This window comes from Hylobates moloch, unplaced genomic scaffold (assembly GCF_009828535.3).
Source record: "Hylobates moloch isolate HMO894 unplaced genomic scaffold, HMol_V3 SCAFFOLD_2, whole genome shotgun sequence".
NCBI classification, from domain to species: domain Eukaryota; kingdom Metazoa; phylum Chordata; class Mammalia; order Primates; family Hylobatidae; genus Hylobates; species Hylobates moloch.
Window position 1 is genome coordinate 156,620,478 of NW_026652277.1, and position 19,678 is coordinate 156,640,155.

Genomic DNA, 19,678 nt, shown 5'->3' on the forward strand with positions numbered 1-19,678 from the left:
TGTATTAAAACTGTACCTTCTCCATTTTAACACAGGCTCTATGAACACATCCATGATCTCAGCCTTTTCCTCTTCAATGATGCACTGCTCATTTCTAGTCGGGGCACATCTCATACTCCATTTGAGAGGACTTCAAAAACAACCTACCAGTTCATTGCGTCAGTGGCCCTTCATCGGTTACTCATAGAAAATATTCCAGATTCCAAGTGTATGTATTCTTTTCCTTCCAAGAGACAGATACCTTCAAAAAGCTATATAATGTAAAGCTCTTAACAGAACAGTAGAAAAACGACTGGAATTATAATTTACCAGGTTGCAAATAATTCCCCCAATATTAGAATTTCATTAAACAATGTAAACTTTCATCTACCTTTGAAATAGTTAAAGACAGGGCTTCTGGCATTCAGATACGAACCTTAAGATATTAGGAAAACAGCTTTCAAAAATCACAAAGGGAGGCAAGGCCCCATATTACCGTTCTTTGAAGCAGTGGCATGAGAGCTGGAGCTCTCAACCACTATTCTATACTGTCTGAAGATGCCACAGTCTTAAAGCATATTTTAAATTTTTATCTATTACTTTCCCATTCTACTAGGACTAAGTGATTATTACATATTTGACACTACCTTTTCCTCCTTAAGTTTGCATCTAAGTGTGGCCGGGCGCGGTGGCTCACGCTTGTAATCCCAGCACTTTGGGAGGCCGAGGCGGGCGGATCACGAGGTCAGGAGATCGAGACCACGGTGAAACCCCGTCTCTATTAAAAAATACAAAAAAGTTAGCCAGGCATGGTGGCGGGCGTCTGTAGTCCCAGCTACTCGGAGAGGCTGAGGCAGGAGAATGGCGTGAACCTAGGAGACGGAGCTTGCAGTGAGCCAACATTGCGCCACTGCACTCCAGCCTGGGTGACAGAGCGAGACTCCGTCTCCCAAAAAAAAAAAAAAAAAAAAAAAAGTTTGCATCTAAGCTGGGAATTGTTAAATAATCAACAGATATGCAAAGGATGCTTGGTAAATTATTCACGCACAATAATTCCAATAGAAATATCATTTTGTCACAAAAACGAAATCCTACTTAAACCCACTATATCTATTTTGTTATTATCCTATACTTTACTTCCCAAGCTTAAAAGGATCTACATCTATATCTTATTCTGGTATCTGTTAGGCCAGGCAATCTGAATGTAACATCTCTCATTCCAATGTTTTTCACTGCATGTAAAGACAGGACTTTTGGTTAAAGTTGGAACCCAAGACCTTACAGAAGTACCAAACTAAATAAAAGGGCTATTTCCCAGTGGCTTCAGCCCCATTCTAAATCTGAGCCTGAGAAAAATATGAGTATTTCCAACTAGAATACAAACTCAGGTTAAAAAGGCTTAATTACCTATCATCACTGGGTATGGTTAGTGTATGAAACATGTCTCCTTCAGTTCCCCTCCTATCATGACAATCAGCTGTGACCTATGTCAAAACATTGTTAAGTAACCTAATAGATAGTGGGCATTCAGCTCAGTAGCTGGCTTGATTCTGTCACTGGCTCTCATACTGAGGTTGTCTAGGTCTAGCTCTTAGCATCTTTATTTATAACAACTATCAGTAAAGACTGTTACTGATTCCAGTTCCTTCTGGAGTGACTGAGACAAGGAATTAAAAAACATTACATCATCTATCCGTTAGTCTTTAAAATAATTGCTAACTACAATAACTGTAATATAAAGACATCATTTTACACTGCATTTGAATTATTCAGTAATTTTAGGAAGCTATATTCTACACTGGATATGTATTTCTTTTTAGGTTTTAAAAAATTCTTAAAGATGATGATTTTTGAGTATTAACATTTTTTCTCATTTTGATTGTTACCTGCAAAGATTAATTAGTATACCTCAAATGCTTTTACAGATGCCAAGAATGCATTTATTCTTCAAGGCCCAAAATATAAATGGATTTGTGCTACAGAAATAGAGGATGATAAGTTCCTATGGCTGTCAGTACTTCAAAATGCAATCAAAAGCAGTATGGAGAAGTGAGACTGAACTTGAAAACTTCAGGGGTGCCAATTCTCCCCAGCAAAGACAGACAACATGTATGCTCTGTTCCAAAATACCTAGTAAGAAACAGAGTAACTGTCATGGATGATGAGATAAACTAAGATGACCCATACGATCTTTCCAACTTCTAAACTTTATCACTTGTGCTCACTTATGTAGAATGTGTAAGTGCATTTTGAGTCCAAAATTTTGAACTACTTCTTTTGGTAGCTATATTTCATGGATAATATTATTTAGAGTAATTTGATGTGATGAAACCTAAGACAGAGCAAGCACGTTGTGTAAAGCTTTGTTTTATGATCTAATGAAAAAAGCAGAATGAAAGTGTTTCTTAAGTGATCAGTCTAGAAAGATATTTTAATTTGTTGGTGATTTACCATTTTTAACATTTTCATGAAACAATTATTGATTTAAAATATGGATAAGAGCGCTGGTGACTCAAGCCTGTAATCCCAGCACTTTGGGAGGCCGAGGCGGTGGATTACCTGAGGTCAGGAGTTTGAGACCAGCCTCATCAACATGGAGAAACCCCATCTCTACTAAAAATACAAAATTAGCCAGACATGGTGGCACACGCCCGTAGTCCCTGCTACTTGCAAGGCTGAGGCAGGAGAAGAATCACTTGTACCCGGGAGTAGGAGGTTGTAGTAAGCTGAGATGGCTCCATTGCACTCCAGCCTGGGTGACAAGAGCAAACCTCTGTCTCAAAAAAAAAAAAAGAAAAAAAAAAAGGACAAGAAATACAAATGGCAATTTCCTCAAAAACTTGTCACACTTATCCTTAATACGAATGTACTCCTCTAGGGAGCATTAAAGATATACCACTACAAAGTACTAAAAAGTTTTCTATAATTTTTAAGTGTTATTTATTGGAAGGCTAAATTCTAAGAAGCTTTAAAAAATATTTTTGACATTGTTAAATTAGAAGGCTATTTTTAAAAAGCAAATTTTAAAAAACAAAAATAAATAGAAACAGCAAAACTTGCTTGTAATGAAATGCAGCTGAGTAAAAATGTCTTTTAAAACAAACACTCTCAAAAAAATAGGTGTTGAGTAGTTTCCTGGGCCTTTAATGCTTTAAATTGATTATTTAACAACTAAAGCCTTACTGAAAGCCACTTGGCTGAAGTTGTCAGTTTCCCTTGTTCTCCATATTCTTGTTTATAGTAACAAAATCTATCGCTGCAGTTTAGGACTGTGAATCTACAGTATTTAAACATTTTTCTTTCAGAAATGAAAATGCAAAATCTTCTATTTCTTAAAACTTTAAATCTTGTTAAAAAGATGAACAAAAGTTAAAATAGTATGCTGTTTTATTGGTGTAAAACCACACTTCTGATTCTGCCAAGATATATCCATGCAGTTTAACATCTATGATCCTATAGACAGAATAAATCGTAAAGGGAATACCTGCTGTTAGCAATGGATCAAAATGTATATATCATATAATATTAAACAAAATCTACAACAGTATACTGTCCTGAATAAGGCATACTTCAGAAACTCATTAATAGGAAAAACTTGTCTGTATAGCAAAAGAATGAGTGACAAGATGGCTAAAGGTAAACTAGAAATCTTAAGGAATTTCCCTTTATTCTGGGAATAACTGAGATCCTCAGAAGTTTTAAAACAATACTTAAAAAAAATTAAGAAAGGCCATTACTCATACCTATTTCATAAGTTTACATGACTACTGATTTATTCAAGCTCACATAAAATAGTTCGAAGTCGCTGATGAAGTTGATCACATTTCCACAAGGAAAATATAAAATCTGACATGTTTATATTTGTCACAAGTTGACATGTAAAAGAGGCTTGAACGTACCACATGATTTGTGAAGAATGTAGATGGCTGCAGAGAGTAAATTAGCTTATGGTGAAAACCGCCTTATCCAATATAATTCTTTAAAATCAAAAATTAAATGGGAAATTCTTTCTAAAGATTTTTATAGAATAGAGGCTTTATGTAAAATATTAAACATAAACGGACAAACTGACAATTTATTTCTGAGTCTGTGACTGAGACGTAAATGAGCAGCCCATTCTATAAATTAAATTGGTGTGTGGTATTAGCCATAGAAGCACTGCGTATCCCAGATGCTATGGAACAGAAAAGGTGGGTGTGCCAACAAACACAATCTACCCTCCAGAAAACGTCATCCTGACCTTTTTATTGTCGAAATTAAAAAATAAAAGATACTTAAATACAATGGTGAACATATAGGGCAAAACAGAATCATAAAATTTAATGTTGAATTAAGCAGTGAGCTGAATGTTTGGGTCTCCAAATTGGCTTTGAACCCAAAACCACTTAAAAACAAGTATGTTCACAGTTAACGGCAATTGGCTTATAGGTGAGAGAATGGTCGAAGTTGTTCCAGTTGAACTTCCAGGGAAATTCTCTCCTCAAGAACATCCTGAAAAAGATGCAAAGGCCAAGTTATGTTTCAAAGTATATAAAAATGAAGAAATATCTAACAACAGCTCTGCTTCAAGAAAACAATTTAAATTTGTCAAGACAACTAAGGGAGAGCTTATTCATATGTTAAAAGTATACTTCACTTTAGAAATGTAGTTTCTTTATATGTTTAATATTAAAATAAGATCCTAGTAATTTCAAATATTTTCTTATTACACAAATCAGGGTAATAGAATGTCTAGTTATTAGAAAAGTCACTGTTTGCAACAAATGGGTATTAACACCTGAATTTTGCAATAAACCTGCCCCCTGGGTTAACTGTAGATGAATTTGTTAATGTAGCTTCTTTTCCCTAGTGATGACATCTGGCTACATCAACTCCTAGATCTCATTTTGAGCTTTAGTTTCCCAAAGAATAACTTTGCATTCAGAATTTTTAATCAATGTTGATTTTAGGCAGTCTTTTCAGTTAGCCACCATATTCTAACTTACTTACTTTCCTTTTTTTCTCTTTCAAATGGACAGTATTGTGTTTTAACCAGAACTACCTCTATTTTGTACCTTACTTCCCATTTTCTGTTCTCAGAAGTAAGGAAAAAAGTAATTTTTCAAAATAGCTTCTATATACTTGTTTCAATGGTCTTCCCTGGTTCAGAAAAACATGCATTAACAAAATTTTCATCTTCATGGTATTATACTACTAAGCTTGTCTTTAAGTTCTTTTTTCCTGTACAATGGACTAAATTAATAATCATATAACTAAAAATGCCTTCTCCTTTGATCACAGAGTTATACAAGAATATCATTCATTCAATAGATGTTTACCAAATGCCTAACATATGATCTAGGTTTTGGGGATAGACACAAAGTGGTCATAAGTTTATATCATTCATTCAACAGACATTAACAAATGCCTAACATACCAGGTTTCGAGGACAGGGACAAGATGGTCATAAGTTTATCTAGGACAATCCCAGTTTATACCCAGTGTCTTGGCCTAAATAATAATAATTCAACCCTCTTTTTTTCCTCTCAAAAGTGTCTTGATTTGGATGGTATATTACGTGGTCTTCCTAAACAGAAATGATTATGATTTACCCTCAATGAGTTCACTGTAGTAGGACAGAGAGACAAATGTGTCACAGATAATAATTTCAGGACAGTGTAATAAATGCTAAATGAGGAGCATGAACAGAATGTTACAAGAATTAACTAACTGCATTCATTTTTCATTTCCATGGACTCTCATCTCATCTTTGTTCTATTCCAAGTGGGGCCAACAGTGCTCCAACATCTCCACTGCCTGGAAGCTTATGAGAAATGCAGAATTCCCAGGTCCCACCTTAGCTCTACAAAAACCACAATCTTCATTTTAACATGACCCAAGATTACCTGTATATGTCTTAAGGTTTGAGAACCACTGGTTTGTAGGACATGAGTACCTAATAATGCTGGGAAACCATAAGCGATTCTGGGAGTAATTTTTTTTTTTTTTTGACTCAATAAGGAAGGAGTAAGTAGGAGTAATTTTTATTTCTAGGGATGCAAAGAAATTATAGTTACTAGAAAACAAACACATTCCTCTCAGGTATTAGATAACAGTAGTACACACTGCATAAGCAGCATTTCTATTTAAGGCTTGCCTTTTCTCTTTCCACATGCAAGACGACTGAAATTGCTGCCACTTCTCTTCTTCTTTAGACCTGTTTAAGTCCCTTTAATGGAATCTGAGTTGTCTTTGATAAAAGGACAAACTAGGACCTGGGTGCAGTGGCTCACGCCTGTAATCCCAGCTACTCAGGAGGCTGAAGTGGGAAGATAGCTTGAGCCCAGGTTGCCAGGGTGATAGAGCGAGATCGTGTCTCTTAAAAAAAAAAAAAAAGTGTGTGTGTGTGTGTGTGTGTGTGTGTGTGTGAGTGTGTGTGTGTGTGTGTGGCGGGGAGGGGTAAACTAACCACAGTCAAAGCATCTAGAAAATTAGAGAAGAGAATCATATATGTGATCTTGGAGGTATCTGAGGTCACATTCCTTCTCTTTAGGCTTCTTTACTAAGATAAGGAACATTATAAAGATTCAGAAACTATATTACCTTTAATTGTTGCTGCAATTCACTATTCAATCTGGCCAAAACGGTGTTGGTTTCCTTATTACGTCTAATTGATGCCTGAATAGCTTTCTTATCTTTCCCAATAGATCTGAGAAGATAAAGAAGGCAAAAAAACCCATAACCTTCATTTCTTATCTTAAATCCTCTCTATTCCTTCCTGATCTATTTCTAAACACGAGAAGCAAAAAGAGCATCTTTTTCCTTACTAGCACAGCTCAACCTCACTTGCTCAGTTGCAGTAGTATATAAGCTTCAGCACCATAGGAAAGGTTAAAAAAAAAAAAGAAATTATTAAAAAAGTTCTTCTTCTGTAGAATCACCTGAATTTAAGTAAAAGAGTCTAAAGTAGGTACTGGCAAACCTTTTCTGTAAAAAACCAGATAGCAAATAATTTCAGGCTTTGTGGGCTAAAGAGTTTGTGTCTCATATTCTAGTTTTTTGTTTTCTTTTCTCTTCTATTTTTTCTTCTCTCTTCTACAAAAAAGAAAAAGTCATTCTTAGCTCATGGACTATACAAAAACAGGCCATAGGCTGAATTTGGCCCATTAAGACTTAATCTGCTGATTCCTGGCCTAGAACACCATAATTAAAATACCAGTTTTACTATAAACTATCAAGTTTAAAAAATGTACTGCTACGGGGTTTGAAACAGGGTGTTAAAATAGAATTGAAATTCAACTTAATAATAAAGGGGGAAACATGGGAAGAATACCTACCCATACATAACAAGGCTCTGCTCAATTAAAGAACTAGTCTGACCATAATTTACTTCAGTCTGATTATTGTTATTATTATTATTTTCGAGATGGAGTCTTGCTCTGTTACCCAGGCTGGAGTGCAGTGGTGCCATCTTGGCTCACTGCAACCTCCGCCTCCTGGGTTCAAGCAATTCTCCTGCCTCGGCCTCCCGAGTAGCTGGGACTACAGGTGTGCACCACCACACCCGGCTAATTTTTTTGTATTTTTAGCAGAGACGGGGTTTCACCATGTTGGTCAGGCTGGTCTAACTCCTGACCACAAATGATCTGCCCAGCTCAGCCTCCCAAAGTGCTGGGATTACAGGTGTGAGCCACCATGCCTGGCGCAGTTTGATTATTTTTAATTGTTGTGCTTTTTCTTCCTAGTAATTAAATGTGTCTAGGAATAGCTTTGATTACCTGGGAATAGAAGGTTGTGATGCAAGAACAGCAGCTAAGACACCCGTCTTTTGTGTATGTTCATCAACTTCTGGCCTTAATTCATCTTCTGATTTTAATCTTCTTCGAACAGGTTTAGGTGGTGGAGCAAGTGGTGTTGTGCCTTTGCTCTTTAAGACAAGAATTTCATTAATAATAAGCATTTCTGAAGACATTCATAGTTAGCACTTTGCAACACCATTTGCTTTCTTTAAGCCATTTGCTCTTGGAAAATTGAAAGTTACTTGTCCTACTTTAAATCTATATATTTGTGGCAAGAGCTAACTTAAATTACAGTGGGAAAAGATGTTTCTAGTTGACACCACAATCATGAATATACCTGCAATATAAATATTTTTAGAGCAACATATTGATGCAAGACTGTAATATTCACAGTTTTAACATAAATATGATACAGAATCAATATATACCTGTTCAACAATAAACAAAGGCAGTCTCCAGAAATATCTATGCATTATCACCATAGGATTTCTTACTCAAAAATACTAACATTTATCTTAATGAATAAAATAACATTATAAAGTAATGGAAAGCTAGGCAACTCTTTAAAAAACCAAAAACATCACTATTAATATGCACAGTAATTACAACTTTTAAAAATGAGTTGACAGTTTGTTGGTGATTATGAATCTGCCCTTGGCAGAATAAAAAACAGCATTTTGGCAGTTACCGTAACTTGATTTACCTGTAAATAAATAAAAACAATAGTCAACTGCTATCTCTTTAGTTAAGTGATATTTTTAATTTGTTACTGTGAGTTGACAAAAATAAAGTTCATTACTTAAAAACTCACAGGACTACTAATGTAATAAAACATAGTGATATGGTTTGGCTCTGTGTCCCCAAATCTCACTTCAAATTGTAATCCCCATGTGTCAAGGGAGGGGCCTGGTGGGAGGTGACTGGGTCATGGGGGTGGTCCCCCATGCTGTTCTTACGAGAGTGAGGGAGTTCTCACAAGAGCTAATGGTTTTAAAGTGAGGCACTTCCTCACTCTTTTTCTATGCTGCCACCTGCTTCCCCTTTGCCTTCCGCCATAACTGTAAATTTCCTGAGGCCTCCCCAGCCATGTGGAGCTGTGATCAATTAAATCTCTTTTGTTTATAAATTACCCAGTCTCAGGTTGTATCTTTATAGCAGTGCGAAAACAGACTAATACACACACAGCGTCCAGAAAGTAGAATTTCAGCACTTCAGAAACACATGCTGTTTTTATAACTATTGGGAATGTCTAGATAACAGAAAAAAAAAGTTACCAAAATTATTCCCTCAAAGGGAAAGTGTACTGATATTTGCAATCTAAAGTACACTGATATAGTTTAGATATTTGTCCCCTCCAAATCTCATGTGAAATGCGACCTCTAATGTTGGAGGTGGGCCTAGTGGGAGGTGTTTGGGTCATGGAGATAGATCCCTCATGAATGGCTTGGTGCCCTTCTCAAGGTAATGAATGAGTTCTCACTCTGATTTCACATGAGAGCTGGCTGTTTAAAGAGCCTGGCATCTCTCCTTGCTCCCTCACTTGCCATGTGACACACCTACTCCCACTTTGCCTTCTGCCATGATTCTAAGTTTCCTGCGGCTTCACAAGAAGCAGATGCTGGTACCATGCTTCCTGTACAGCCTGCAGAACCATGAGGCAAAATAAACCTCTTTTCCTTTTTTGAGACAGGGTCTCACTCTGTCACCCAGGGTGGAGTGTAGGGCACTATCTCAGCTCACAGCAACCTCCACCTCCCAGGCTCAAGCGATCCCCCCACTTCAGCCTGCCAAGTAGCTGGGACTACAGGCGCGTACCACCACAAACGGCTAATTTTTGTACTTTTTATAGAGACGGTTTCACCACATTGCCCAGGCTGGTCTCAAACTCCTGAGCTCAAGTGATCTGTCTGCCTTGGACTCTCAAAGTGCTGGGATTACTGGTGTGAGCCACTGTGTCCGGCATAACCTCTTTTTTTTACAGATTACCCAGTCTCACATATTCCTTTATAGCAATGCAGACGGACTAACACATACATAAAACAGATAAGGATTGACGGATGAACAGATGGCATGGAGAGATATGTATTAAAGCAAGTATACTAAAATAATAATGGTATAAGGTAGTGAATTTACTGATGTACAATGAAAAATTGTTTCAATTTTTCTGTATGCTTAAACGTTTTCATAATAAAATGCTGGGGAAAAAATTAGACCTAAAACAGTTAAAGAACAAGTTAAGAGAACAGGGAATAACAACAACCTTAGAGGGTTGATAATTTTTCTTTATTATATTGAAGACTACAATAAAAGAAACTGAATTTCACCTATAAAGAAGTTCTACCTTATATATTGGGAAGAATGTAATAACCACTTAAATTTTGAGAACCTGTGACACATATTTAACATAGATTACAGAATATCATCTCCATTAAATATGCAGACTTTGTTCTGAGCTAGACTGACTATACTACAGTTAAAGGCAGAGAAATGGGTTAGATGATTTCTGGTTGACCTTATTTCTAAAAATTATTTCACATAACTTATGATGTACAAAATTATTATTATAAAAGACATTTTGCATACCACATTGGCAGGAGCACTAGCAGCTGTCTTTTCTTCAGTTTTACTATCTGTTTTGGCAACTCGAAGAGAACTTGCAGGATCAGAAGCTTTTTCAGCCTAAAAATGAATATATTTATCACTATTAATTATACATAACATGTAATTATGCATATAGAATATGTAACAGATCAGAGTAAAATGTTAAATATTCTGACAAGAAAACTGAGATGATGATAAGAAACTTGAAGAAACTTTATTAAATGAGCTTTCTCTGCTACTGAAAGGCAGAGGGGAGAGCAGGTAATAGATGTGTGAGGGAGAGGAGGACAGAGTGAGGATGCAGCTATGTAACAGATGTGTGAGGGAGACGAGGACAGAGCGAGGATGCAGGTAATAGATGTGTGAGGGAGAGGAGGACGGGGCGAGGATGCAGGTAATAGATGTGTGAGGGAGAGGAGGACGGGGCGAGGATGCAGGTAGTAGATGTGTGAGGGAGAGGAGGACGGGGCGAGGATGCAGGTAGTAGATGTGTGAGGGAGAGGAGGACGGGGTGAAGATGCAGGTAATAGATGTGTGAGGGAGAGGAGGAGGGGGCGAGGATGCAGGTAATAGATGTGTGAGGGAGAGGAGGACGGGGCGAGGATGCAGGTAGTAGATGTGTGAGGGAGAGGAGGAGGGGGCGAGGATGCAGGTAGTAGATGTGTGAGGGAGAGGAGGAGGGGGCGAGGATGCAGCTATGTAATAGATGTGTGAGAGAAAGGAGAACAGGCGAGGACGCGGGTCATAAATGTGTGAGGGAATGAAGGACGGGGTGAGGATGCAGCCACTGCACCGAACCTCTAAGTGGTTAGTCTGGGAAGTCTTCATGGTTGGGAGAAGGCAGGCATCCACCCAGGGGAGTGGGTACGGTACCCTGTGCACACCTCTACATGCCCACTCTGACCCTCCTAGATGCAGCCCAGTCCCTAATGGACACGGCAGAAAGTTATAAGTTTTAAAAGGGAGCTAGTAGGAAATTTTCCATGGCTATGACCTATATAAAGAGATTGCAGAACTCCTCTGGTCTCTCCAACTCCATATTTATGCTCAGCAATTTAGGTCAGAGATTCCTAGAGAGGTTCTTGCCATTGGAACTACAATAGAATGTCCTAGAACACTGTGAATATTAAATTTTGGTATCCTATAGTCTTTGCTTAACTAAGGCAACTTACTCTCATACAAATTTTAAATGCTTTTATTAGAAGTTTGGCTGAAATTTGTTTTTAGTTAAAGTTGTAATTAGATCTAAAAGTTACATCTAGCGAAATTCCCCTTGGGGAAAAGTTGCAATGAGTGGAGCTATGGTAACCATGGCCTCTTATGACAGGGAAATCTTCACCAAATCACACAGACAGATGCTTGGCATTAAGATGGAAACCCCCAAAGCAGCGTTTTAGCCACGGCCAGGTGGTGGTGTCTTTGCATGTGATAACAATCCCCCACCCCCACCAGACTCTGATACTTAGTAAGCATTACACTGCAACCAGCAGATATTGGAGGCCAATAAAAAAGTTGAGAAACACTAACCCAAGGAATATTTTACTCACTGATGTCCCCTCTAATATCTGCTCTGTTGACACAACATGGTATGGGAAGTGACTGCCTGCAGAAAATTAGCCAAGCCCTCGAAAACTGACCGGCAGGACTTCTGGATGTTTCTCGGCTTCATCATCTTGTTCTTCATTTACATTTGATGCAGCAAATACTTCAAACTGGCTGAAATCTGCAAAATTTGGTTGCTCTGGTATCTGCTGAGGTGAGGTACTAGTGTGAGTTATGAGGCCATCGGCATCCACTGGGCGATGCACAGTGGGACCAGGAGCCTGTGCAATGGTTCAAAACAGAGGAACACACATTTTAACAGCCTATCAGTGTCACAGAGTCATCTTCTTCTTTGAAAACTTAGTATATAAAGATGCCCTGTTTTATTATCTGTAAGTTCAGAGAGGTGTATTACAGTAACATTTAGCTCTACATAAATGATTAAACCATAAGTGAAATGCTAAGACACCAAAAAAAAAATTAAGATAATAAACCTCCAATAAAAAGATATTTTTTTCAAAAACTGTAATGCAAACAAAGTACACTGAAGGAGAGGGTAGGTTTGGCCCTACCCCCATTCTCCATTTGCATGTATTTTTTTCTTAATTGGGCTAATGTACAATAGTTTCTTCCTTAAATATTTTTTTTAATGTTTCACTATGTTTCTTAAAAAGATTGCTCTTTTTAAAGTGTGAAAACCACTGCTCCATTCTCCCAACATGTCAGGAACATTTCCCTTCATCTTCCACTCCTTTGCCAGACCAATGCTGCTCCATCTTCAGTCTAAAAATATGTTTACTGAATATCTATTTGTGAACAAAACAAATGAGGCCCACTTATACCCTAATAAAGTTGACAGTCCGGAGCAGGAGAAGAGAATAAGTAAATAAGAAATTAAAATAGAGTGTGAGATGTTTTATAACAAAGGAAGTAAAGGATACTAAAGAAAGAAATCTGAAGTCTCTTCCCTTTAAAAATTCTTCATCTCCTCTAAGAAAAACTCTATCCTTCTTACTACGATATGGACAGCTTCATTTCTCATCACTCCACACATCTACTCCTGTTGTGCTGAACTAACTTGTTTTCCCATGAGGAATGTGCCAGGCTTAACACAAACTTCCACGGCTTTGTGGATGTCATACCTTCGGTTTGGAATACTTGCTCTCCAATAAATTCCACTTTATCTTTCAAGTCCCTGCTAAGTCTCATTCCTTCATTTTATGTATAATGTGATCCTTAACTTTAGCCACTAAGGCTGTCCCAAAGCATTTTATAAATGTCTCCTACAGCACTCTAATTTTGATGTGGAAGGGATGCAGGGGTCATTATACTTCCTTAACTCATGTAGTAAACACATCCAGAGAGATGCAGTGAGGTTATTTTGGGGTATTTCGTTTTGTTTTGAGGCAGGGTCTCACTCTGTCACCCAGGCTGGAGTGCAGTGGTGCAATCACAGCTCACTGCAGCCTTGATCTCCCAGGCTCAAGAGATCCTCCCACCTCGGCCTCCCAAGTAGCTGGGACTACAGGTGCACACCACCACACCCGACTAATTTTTTTGTTTTGTTTTGTTTTTAGAGACGGGGGTCTCACTATGTTGCCCAGGCTGGTCTGGAACTCCTGGCTTGAGAAATCCTACTGCCTTAGCCTCCCAAAGTGCTGCAATTACAGCTGTGAACCACTGCACCCAGCCCGGTGAAGTGATTTTGTGAGTCACTGCTAGACCCAGGACATTAATGGATATTTCCTATCTCCCAATCCTTTGTTGTTTCCACTAAACTCTTCTCTGTCAAGACATTATCACTTGTTTCACTTTTAAGGCTCTTTCAAAAAATAACTCAGATCATTCTTGAAATGTGCATCTTTCAAAATGAGATTTAGCCTCACTGAATTAAATGCTCATTAAAGATTACCAACAGATCATTCCTGACCTTCCAAATAATTTGAGAATAGAATTAAATACCTAGCAGGCAAAGTGATCATGGGACATTTAGTAATAAATACCTTGAAGAATTACCTGTGAGGGCTGTGGTCTTGGAGGCACTGCAGGAGGATGGGCAACAACTCCAGCCTGTTGTTGTCCTGCATGAATACAAAAGTCTTCTTTTTAGTAACTGTATCACCACTTTGTTAATAGAAGAAATAGGCTGAATGAATGTGACTACATGATAAAGATTTCTAAGAATGTTTGTTAAGTATTAGAAGGCAAGTACTAACTTGTTACATGGTCTGTATGTAACCTAAATACCAAATCTCACAGCCTTTCATCAGATCTCACTTTGCTTCTTACCTCTATTACATGAAGCCCTCCTGGCATACTCCTGCCTGTTTCCATAATAGCACACAATCTTGATTTTCTTCGCATATCTCTGACTGCTGTTTAGGTATCAAATGAAAACTTCCAAATTTTCCCTTTCACTTAACACTTCACTTTTCCTCACCATTCTAAACTCATAGTGACTAAAACATAACTTCATCATCCTCTGCCCTAACTTTTCTTACTGCCATTCATCTTTGATCAAACAAATTTAGTCTTAAGAAAAACATTGCCCCCTCTGCATTTTATAATACAATTCCTTTCTGTAAATTTCTTTTGGAGACAGGGTCTCACTCTGTCACCCAGGCTGGAGTGCAGTGATACAATCTTGGCTCACTGCAACCTCTGCTTCCCAGGTTCAAGGGACTCTCCCACCTCGGCCTCCCGAGTAGCTGGGACCACAGACATGCACCACCACATCCGGCTAATTTTTGTATTTTTAGTAGAGATGGAGTTTCACCATGTTGGCCAGGCTGGTCTCAAACTCATAACCTCAGGTGATCTGCCTGCCTCTCAAAGTGCTGGGATTACAGGCGTGAGCAACCACACTCGACCAGATCAATATTTTTAAAAGACATATTAATAGAAACAAAAATAAAATGTGTATGTGTGTTGGATTAACTTTAAAATTAAATGATAATGTACATTACGGTTCTCTAGCCCCTACCTGTGGTGACTGTAAAGGTCCGATTCATATCTAAAGATGATGATCTAGAATGAGAGGGCTGTGGCCTTGGAGGGGGAGGTGGTGGTGCAGTGTTATCAGGCGACGTTCCTGAATGAGACCTGCAAAATTCACCCCATCATAATTGGTCATGCTACTGGTATCAGAGCTTTTTTCTTTTTAAACATTCAAACTTGGCTAAGCAGCAAAGGATCTTATTAGCATGACATTTTCTCAACACTCAAGTATGTAAGTGTTACAATAAATTAAGATAGCACTGCTTATGATGTACCCTAAACAACTGATTATTTTATGTGGCTAACAATTTTTTTAATAAAGTTATTAAGCAAAATTTCCTTTTTTTTTTTTTAAACAGTCTCACTCTGTTGCCCAGGCGCTGGAGTGCAGTGACGCCATCTTGGCTCACTGCAACCTCCGCCTCCTGGGTTCAAACGATTCTCCTGCTTCAGCCTCCCGAGTAGCTGGGATTACAGGCGCATGCTACCATGCCCGGCTAATTTTTGTATTTTTAGTAGAGACAGAGTTTCACCATGTTGGCCAGGCTGGTCTCGAACTCCTGACTTCAGGTGATCCACCCACCTCAGCCTCCCAAAGTGCTAGGATTACAGAAGTGCCCTGCCTCAAAAATTTTGAAAAGAAACTTAGTTGTCAACATGATTTCATAATAGACTGCATACTTAGTGTTACACTTTCCCATTCAATTAAAAGTAATAATAGTCTGAAAAAAATTGTAAAAAGGGAAGTCTACTTTCAGATATGGTTAGCTTTCAACCTATTAAGGTCTGGATTTTGGTAAGCTGAAGTACCCTTTCATGTGTCCGCACAGGCCATCTCATTTTAGAGGTGACTATGCTCAAACTCAACTCACCCTAGAGATTCACTTCTTTGCTACCAAAGTCTTTCATATTCTGAAAAGAGTCTCCAAAGACTCTGGTAATCTGATCTGCTAATATGGGAATAAACAGCAGAGTAAAATCCAAGATGACTGAGAATGCTAAGAAACACAGGAAGAACTACATGAAGAATCAGAAAGGAAGACAAGCAGCCTTCTGACTCTAAGCTGTTTGGAGATTCTGCATCCTCGCTACATCCACCAGGCGTGCAGCAAAATGATACTCAACATGTGCAAAAAGTGAGGAGAGAAAGATGTTTCTGTCCTGCACACAGCTTTCTGTGGATGTTAAAGCCCTTGCAGACAAATCTCTAGCCTCCTCCACCCTATCCCACACCTTTCTTGTTTGTGCCTGAAAGGTTATATGTAACGCAGAACTTCAGGGTGGGGAGGTGGCCCACCACTGGGCTGTGCTTTTGGATGGTGTTTTAAAACATAGAATTCTTTTGGTACTTACCATAAGGCTATACATGTATTACTTAACAGACTCTCAATGTTTAGGTACAAAAAGGACTTATAAAACTTCTATCACCAAGAAGTTATCACCTCTTTTTAGAGCTTCCACAAAATACCATTTAGAAAGTCAGGGTTCTTTTTGTTTTTCTATTCAAGTTGGAAAGGATCAAAATTACTTGTCTTTTACATAAATCAAAAAGTAACCTAACAGCTTTCAGAGAACAAAATCATTTGTGCTTGGTTCTAGTCTTAAACATTAAAATGCAGCAAGATAGTTTAACATGCTTTTCATTGACAGAAATACTGACCTTTGACGAGTTACATTGCTCCCGATCTGTTCTGGGTCAGAAGTAAAAGAGTCTGAACTACTGTAACCATCTGCTGATAAATGGGATATGTCCTATTTAATAATAATCATTTCTTTACTTTTTGCTCTATCTACTCCAAACAAATATAAGTGATATGCTATTTCAAGCCAGAGATAATCAAAGATTGGATAATAAGCTAACAGTTCATCCTAGTGTTATTAACTGTAAAAAATTTACTACAAATCCATCATGGCATATTTACACAGTAGACAAAGCAAGTTATAGTCTAGAAAAAATAATGAACACTTAATGATGCAGAAATATTCAAAATAAGTCACAAAATAGTACATATACAATGTGGCCCTCCAAATCTGTGGTTCTGTATCTGTGGGTTCCACAGCTGAGGATTCAACCAACCGCAAACAGAAAATATTAGAAAATAAAGTAACAATACAACAATAAAAATAACACAAATAAAAAACCATACAGCATGACCACTTTTTCTTTTAATACAGTTTGCATGCGTGTGTGTGTGTGTGCGTGTGTGTGTGTGTACATACTTTTTTTTTTGGTAGAAATGAGGTCTCGCTATATTGTCCAGTCTGGTCTCTAACTCCTGGGTTTAAGCAATCCTCCTGCCTTGATTTCCCAAAGTGCTGGGATTACAGGTGTGAGCCACCGTGCCTGGCCCAATAAAACAACTATTTACATTGTATTAAGTATTATAAGAAATCTAGAGACGATTTAAAGTATACAGGAGGATGTGCATAGGTTACATGCAAATAGTACACCATTCTACATATCAGAGAGCTGAGCATTCACAGATTTTGGTACCCATGGGGGTCCTGGAACCAATTCCCTAAACATATTGAGGGATGACTGTATTACAATTTCACATTAGATACAAACATAACTTACATATGTGCAGAATGAGAACTAAAGTTGACAATGAATCTGTTAATCATAGACATTTGTGGAATAGTGAGAATATGAATAATTATTTCATTTTTATCTATTACATTTCTACAATAAATATGTTACTTCTGTAATGGACAAAAAGGTCACTTTTAAAGAACAAATTAGAAATGTTTTGAATAAAAGTAATTTTAAAATTGTTAATGTGAAAATTAAAAATTTGACATGGGAATAAAATGTGCTTATACAATAATAACAATTATGAAATTAGCCAAGGATCCCAGCTTTTTCTGCAGAGGAAACATTTATTTTCAATTTCCTCAAAGTCTTATGAAGCAGAAGAGAATCCCAGAAATAGACTAAGAGTTGTGACAGAAAAAAGAAATTTTAAGATAGAAAATCTAGAGACAATCTGAAGGAATATTACTACATACATTCAAGAGTCATAAGTTGAAGGGACTGGTTATTTTAGTTGTATTTCAAAATGTATCTCTTTCCTTTTTCTTGTAAATCACAGAATCATCTAGTTGGTACAAGAATGACATTAAAATGAACATATTTCCATCTGGATATTTTAACAGGCACCTCAAGTTTAATGCATATGAAACTGAACTTGATTCTTTCCCTACAAACCTATGGCTATCAGTTTTCCTCATTTTCCTGTTGTCCAGGCCAAAAACCATGGAACCACCCTTGACTCCTTTCTCTCTTACATCCTATAGCACACAGGTAAAAGCAACTCCTGAGGTCTTTTCCTCCACAATGTACACAATATAGCCACAGTCCAGCCACTTCTCATTACTTCCACTGCTTGCACCCTAGACACCAAGCTGTCACCATCTTCCCTTGCCTGATTACCCCTGTCTCCTAAATTGTGTCCTGTTTTGTCTCGCCTTCTTTTGGCCTATTATCATTAGGACAGCCAGAGTGACCCAGTTAAAAAGGAGGCTCAAATCATGCCACTCCTCCACTCAAACCTTCGATTGGCTTTTCATCTAAGTCAAAGAAAGTCTGACACTGCCTCCTGTTACTATCCTACCACTGCTACCTTTCCCTGTCAAATTTGCTAACTAATTCTATTCCAGGTATTTGCTCGCTATTCTAGTAGAAGCAGGTCCTGCCTTAGGGCTCTACATTTGCTATTTGCTGTGCCTTAATTTTCCTTCTGGATTTGTACAGCTGAATTCATCTCCTTCAAGTTTTCACTCAAATGACATTTTTTTGGAAGGACTTCCTTGACCATCCTATTTAAAATGGCACTCTCTCCACCCTTTCCCAGCTTTATTTTTATCCACAGTATTAGTTACTTTCTGAGTTATTTTTTATCCCCCTTTTATCTCCCTTACAGAATGTAAACTCTATAGCAGCAAAGACTTTTTTTACTGTTCAATCCCCAGTGCCTAGAACAGATCTCAGCATACTGTATCCAATGAACACTGGCTGAATGAAAGTATATACAATTTCTTGTGTGATAGAAAAGGAAGGAACTACTGAGGAAGAGCCATAAGATCAAACCTGGCTACACAGAGAGGGATGGCAAACAGGAAGCCTGCACTGAAGCAGGAGTCAATGGGCAACCATTTATTCACTGATAGGGCAAAGTGTTCGAAAGGGTTCACTCTCCTCTACTTTATCTAGTGAAGACAGTATTAAATGGGTACACATCTGAAATAGTCAGACTCTAAATCCAGACTTAGTAAACTTCACTTACCTACAGTATTACCAGAAGCAAATTTCACCGATGAATTTATCTTATTTTCTTCTGAAAGGTCAGATGGTTTCACAAGTAATGGGCTAGTGGGATTTGTATGATCTAATAGAGAATTAACAGGTAAAAATACAAGATATAGGTATTTGAACAGATAAACTCATAAAGCTCAGAGTATAAGACTTCATTTAAATATCCAAAGAAGTGGCAGGTAAATCCATAAAATGTAAGACAAAATAATATTTTTAATAAAAATAAATGTAAAACTGTTTATTTATAATTTTATTTTCTGCCATAATAGAAGATAGTTCATAATGAAAAAGTTTATTTGCATGTTCACACTTAATTTTATTCCTGTAGCACACTTAAACAAAACGCTACACATGTAAACTGTAAAGTAAGTTAATTTATAATGCTGACTTAAACAAAAAAAATCTACCTTTGAGAAACCCTGAAACATTTAGTCTAAAATGAAACATTCCAAGAGTTCAAGCAAAA

General features: G+C 37.6%; 2 protein-coding genes across 7 annotated transcripts in view; one reads left to right on the forward strand and one right to left on the reverse strand.

Moving 5' to 3' along the window:
• The window catches only part of ECT2L (epithelial cell transforming 2 like), a 104,481-nt gene extending 102,382 nt beyond the window's left edge, over nt 1-2,099 (forward strand). Inside the window, exons 20-21 of the mRNA XM_032160304.2 lie at nt 36-208; nt 1,905-2,099. Coding sequence (XP_032016195.1) covers nt 36-208; nt 1,905-2,032 — 301 coding nt within the window. The 3' untranslated portion in view covers nt 2,033-2,099. The remainder of the gene's footprint in view (nt 1-35; nt 209-1,904) is intronic.
• Nucleotides 2,100-4,204: 2,105 nt separating this feature from the next.
• Nucleotides 4,205-19,678, reverse strand: part of REPS1 (RALBP1 associated Eps domain containing 1) — an 83,628-nt gene continuing 68,154 nt past the window's right edge. For 4 of the 6 annotated variants that reach the window (XM_032160336.2, XM_032160347.2, XM_058435598.1 and 1 more), the window contains 9 exons: nt 19,184-19,285; nt 16,558-16,630; nt 14,884-15,002; nt 13,917-13,981; nt 11,996-12,181; nt 10,341-10,436; nt 7,737-7,885; nt 6,562-6,667; nt 4,205-4,470 (listed from right to left, as the gene is read on the reverse strand). In XM_032160336.2, the coding sequence (XP_032016227.1) occupies nt 4,402-4,470; nt 6,562-6,667; nt 7,737-7,885; nt 10,341-10,436; nt 11,996-12,181; nt 13,917-13,981; nt 14,884-15,002; nt 16,558-16,630; nt 19,184-19,285 (965 nt within the window). In that variant the 3' untranslated portion in view covers nt 4,205-4,401. The remainder of the gene's footprint in view (nt 4,471-6,561; nt 6,668-7,736; nt 7,886-10,340; nt 10,437-11,995; nt 12,182-13,916; nt 13,982-14,883; nt 15,003-16,557; nt 16,631-19,183; nt 19,286-19,678) is intronic. The other 2 variants (XM_032160358.2, XM_032160325.2) reach the window with 1 other exon arrangement.